General features: G+C 36.7%; 1 protein-coding gene across 1 annotated transcript; it reads right to left on the bottom strand.

Annotated features, from left to right (window-relative positions):
• On the bottom strand, positions 1-4818 carry LOC107426380 (protein FAR1-RELATED SEQUENCE 11). Its single transcript, XM_016036545.4, has 5 exons — positions 4463-4818; positions 4119-4313; positions 2071-3077; positions 1264-1707; positions 1-1189 (listed from the first exon to the last, which is right to left on the bottom strand). Exons 3-5 carry the CDS (start codon positions 3037-3039, stop codon positions 344-346), a joined length of 2259 nt encoding a protein of 752 aa, XP_015892031.3. The 5' UTR covers positions 3040-3077; positions 4119-4313; positions 4463-4818; the 3' UTR covers positions 1-343.

The raw sequence follows: 4818 nt of genomic DNA, 5'->3' as shown, positions 1-4818 counted from the left end.
TAATAATAAAATAAAAATCAATCTACTTTCATTTGGTATTTTGGCTACTCCTTTTGTGTGGTTTCTTTCTGGTTCGTGGAATTATGTTAAACAAAAAGAAGCTAAAGGTCGCTCAATAGTTTCCAAATCTTACAGTGTATTCCTAGCAATATTCTAAGTTATACGTACAAGAACTAGACCGAAAACAGAAATGAGGACAAAAAATGGAAGGACTACTACAGGATTCCTTAGGGCAGGAAGGGAAACTGGAATTAAATTTTCTAATATTTATAAATGAATGAAAGCATTCATATTACCAACGTTAATATACCTATCTATCCCCAACTCTAGTGCAATTTAGTATTTATAAGAATCCTAGCCCATCTCCATTTAAACCACCATCTTCGATCATTGGACAATCAGTTGCATCATGTCCAAACTGACCACAGCAAGGCACAGAGCAGCGCCGTCGCTTTCTGAAGATGTCTATCCCATCTCTATATCTTCTCTCTTTCAGCTTTCCCAAGGTTATAGACTCGTGGGAGTTCCCAGTAGCATAGCCCTGTACAATGTCATCAGAATCTTCTACTTCTGGAAGAATCAATGAGTCAGATTGCCTATTATAACCTATATGATTAGCACAGTCCTCAGGCCCAGGAAACTCCTTAATACGAGATAAAATCACGGCAATTTGATCACAAGCAACATCAAGACGCTCTTCTGTTTCAACTGATTCCGTAATAATAGTTGAAACCATGGATTGCAATAACTGAACTTTTCCAGACTGTTCCCCCTGGAAGGGTTTTGTGAATGGCACATTGCGCCAACGGATGGGCAGATATCGGTCTGGAATGTGAAAACAGTTGTTAGTCGATAGTACACGAAGGACATGGCGACAAATTATGCCTGAAAACTCAAACTGATGGCAGCTACAACTAATAAACTCATCATGCGGGCTCCATAATACTTTGCACCCTCCATCCATCTCCGTATGGTGTCTCACAATAAAGTAAGTATCATCAACCATAAGCGATGCATACTGTGGCGCCAACACCAGCTCTTCTTGCAGTTTGCAGAAGGCATATGGTGTAAGAACAGCCACAGCATGCGATTCAATTGGAGATCCTGTCTTGAGGGAGACTTTTTGGACCTTTCTTTGCATTTTTTGCTGTGCTCCCCCTTCATCTTTAATATCAACAATAGCAGCCACCTGCATAGGAGGTCAAAACAATATAAGCTTATAATATAATCAAGAGTATAATTGAAATAGGTAACAGAATGAACCTGCTCTACAAAGTTATGAAGAAGAGATTGAGCACCCAAAACTCGTTGGATATACGCATTTATGGAGTCTGATTGAAATGTACAGGTCATTCCAGCAAAAAAGTAGCATCTCAAGTATGGTAGAGCCCAATACATACGCAATGCATACAAGCTGACAATGTGCTTGTTTCCTTGTAGCCTGTAAGCATCAACCATCTCCTTCCAGCCTACTTCAAAATCCTCAACTGAGTCTAAATTATAAAGCCGATGGAACTCAGCCTTCCATGTATCATATTGTGACCCAAGCACAACAGAAAACCAATCGGAGAACCTTGCAATTATATGCCAAATGCAAAAAGCATGTTTGGTCCTTGGCATTTCAATAGCAATTGCTTCTTTAAGCCACATGTTCTGGTCAGTTAATATCGTTTCCGGAGCCTTTCCATTCACGAATTCCAAGAATGTCTGTCATACATAATAAACGATGGGTAAACTAATCAATGAAGGAGTAAAACAAAAGGAAATAGTTATAAGAATAAGGAAAAAAATTTACTATAATTCCATCTTTAAAAATAAAATTAAATACATTTTTGGGTATTTGAAAATGTGGCTGTCATCCAGGAACCTCAACTGCATAAATTTAAAAGAACTTATCGACATAAAGGCAAAGCATAAGGTAGAAAAACAGTGTAATTAGAAGTCATTTAACTATCTACCACTCAAAAATCTTAAAAGGATAAAATCTTTAATCATAAAACTGGCATTTGAAAACATTAAAAAGTATATTAATGCCAAAAATTCTCATGCCTTTAAATATTGCTATATTACCTTCAATGCCCAAGAGAAAGATTGCATATTTTCATCCCTTAAAAGTACACAACCAAAGAAGCAATTCATTCCATGATTGTCCACTCCAAGCCAAATTCCCATTACCATATCATAGCCTTCCAATCGGTGTGTTGTATCAAATATTATAGCATCCCCAAATGCCTCATATGATCGAATAGACGAAGAATAGGACCAAGCAATACTCTCCAATCTGTTATTTGTATCTATCTGAAAGTTGTATTTAAAGTTTGGATCTTTATCCTTCTTGTCCTTGCACATTTTAAGAAGGTCAATAGCATCATTATCTCGATCCACATTCCTAAATGACTGTAACAGGTTTCTGACATCTATCTCTGTGAAAGGCAAACAGCCTAGTTTCACACCCTTCTCTAGCTCCATTAATCTTAACATTTGCCGTACTGACATCCCTGCTTTTGCATACATGCAAATCCGACTCTTGTCATCTGCAGTCATGGTACAAAATGCAGGAAGCAGTTGCACCTCATTTGATTTTAAAAGCTCATGGTTGTGGATGTTGCTAAAGCCTGTGATACGCCATTCGGGAACATCAAAATCTGCCCTTTTGACAATCCGCATATATGCTTGACATCCACAACGAGATGATTTTCGATTTCTTTGTAGCTTCCCATCGTCAGTTGGCTTAAGTTGCGGATATCCACCGCGGTGGCAGGTAAAATCCCTCCTTGTAATTCCTCTACCTACACCATCTTTCCCTCGAGTACGATGACGTCTAATTGAAAAGCCACACTGTTTTGCAAAGCTGCAATAAAATTCATATGCAGCATCTTGAGAAACAAATCTTTGGCCAACAAATGGGACAAGGTTAACAGAAGTTTGTCGGCACAATATTGTTTCCTCTAGCACCTCCTCAACCGTACCAATATCATCTGGAGATGAACCCATTCCATTTTCAGAAGTTTCTTTCACTAAACTCCTCAATTCAGACATTGTTCCCCAGTAGTTGAAAAAGGCTCCGATTGTATGACCTGCACATAATTCAATAGCTAACTCAATACAAATCAGAATTCACACTGGCAAATTATCAGACCTGCACATAATTCAGTGCTAGTTTAATACCAAACAAAATTCCATAATATATTAGCACATCTGTATTTCTACCACAGATAAGTCTTTATTTTAATTTTTTCGATTGACACCTTTAAATTATACAGCAACGCACTTCTCTTTTGATGTTGTTTTCATTTCCTCACCTAGAATTTGCTTTCTTCACATAATAATTATCCTACTTTGAAAATGAGATTAAAATCTCAATATAACTTGCGTATGGCTATCAGTAGTATAAGTTAAAAGGAGTATCCAATAGGATATTTCACTACGCTACAATATAAGTTTGTAAGACCCACTATTCTACAGCATCATAAGATCTAAAAATAGCAAGAGAATATTCCAAATCAGGAAAGTCTTTCATACACCTGGATAATAGACTAACCAAATATAGGAACTAACGGCATCTCTGAACCTAAAAACTTAAAACACTTGCTATATAATTTCTAAACCGACAATTAATCTTTTCAAGAACTAGTTCAGGAAAGATAATGCTTTAGGTTAGGCAAATGTTTTACCACTGACATTCAGGTTACCAAATGTTAGGTTAAAATATGTAATATCTGATGGATTGCCAATCTTCCATTAAAACTAAAGCATCAATGCAGGTCCACCCACAACTATCTTTCGCGGACATTTTGAAGATGCCAAATATGAATTCCAACAAATTACTAAGACTAGTTATGACAATCAATGTTCTTAATGCGTATGATTAGCTCATAAAACTATAAAATAAATTCAAACCCACCATACGTGTATTTGTATTTCATTAATTTACAACGCATAAAACCAAAATTAGGCGCTTCAATTATTATTGTTGTTGTTGTTGTTATTATTATTATTATTATTATTATTTATTTTAAAAATTCATCTCTACAACAATGATTTAGCTGTAAAAACAATAGCATAAGAATTTCGGTTTAATATGTAAATTACTAACAAACTGCGATTGAGGAGCTTACTTTCTGATAAAACTCCTCGTAAATAGCTCTAAATTCCGGATCGTTTGGAACCTGGAAAGCTCCTTTCCAGAAAAAGAATCCGAGGAAATATTCTGTATAACAATATGATCATCTGGAATCGATCCCAAAGTGATCCAGCCAAGCTCATATTCATCTGATTGGATCGAAATGCTATTGAAATGTCAATTCGTAGCCCTAGAAAATGAGAGCAAAAATAATACAATCACCGATTATCAGATTTCCGAGATTCTGAATTGAAAAAGAAAATGAGAAAATAGCAGATAAATTGTGAAAAACAAATTGAAAAAAAAAAAAAAAAGATTTTGAAATTTCGGTGGAAGTACGGTGAATTGAACAGAAGAAGGCCCGGGGGTCATGAGTCACGCGTGTCACGCGCGCGCATGGACGACGATCAATTATATGGGAGGAGGAGGAGCTATCGTGCGCCGGCAGAGTATACGGGACTGTCGAGCGCATATGGTGGATTTTCTTTCGCCGTTGGATCAAAATCCTAAGGCGAGACTTGCTTTGGCGGTCCAATTATAATGAGCATGAGCTTTTTCTTTGCGTATTTCTTTGCCGTCCGATCAGAATCCTAAAGTGGTATTGTTTTTGCCGCTGTATGATAAATCATTATGGGCATGGACAAGCGGGTTAGCTTATGTGAGTATTTTTATAGTTAAGAGTATTTTTATCTGTG

This window comes from Ziziphus jujuba, chromosome 9 (assembly GCF_031755915.1).
Source record: "Ziziphus jujuba cultivar Dongzao chromosome 9, ASM3175591v1".
In the NCBI taxonomy this organism is placed as follows: Eukaryota; Viridiplantae; Streptophyta; class Magnoliopsida; order Rosales; family Rhamnaceae; genus Ziziphus; species Ziziphus jujuba.
This window is presented reverse-complemented; position numbering and strand designations above follow the sequence as displayed.

Coding starts and splice junctions, on each gene's coding strand:
- LOC107426380 (XM_016036545.4), bottom strand. CDS start 3,039: ATGTCTGAATTGAGGAGTTTAGTGAAAGAAACTTCTGAAAATGGAATG. Junction 1,708..2,070: donor CTTTCTCTTGGGCATTGAAG/GTAATATAGCAA, acceptor TATGTATGACAG/ACATTCTTGGAATTCGTGAA. Junction 1,190..1,263: donor TTCATAACTTTGTAGAGCAG/GTTCATTCTGTT, acceptor CCTCCTATGCAG/GTGGCTGCTATTGTTGATAT.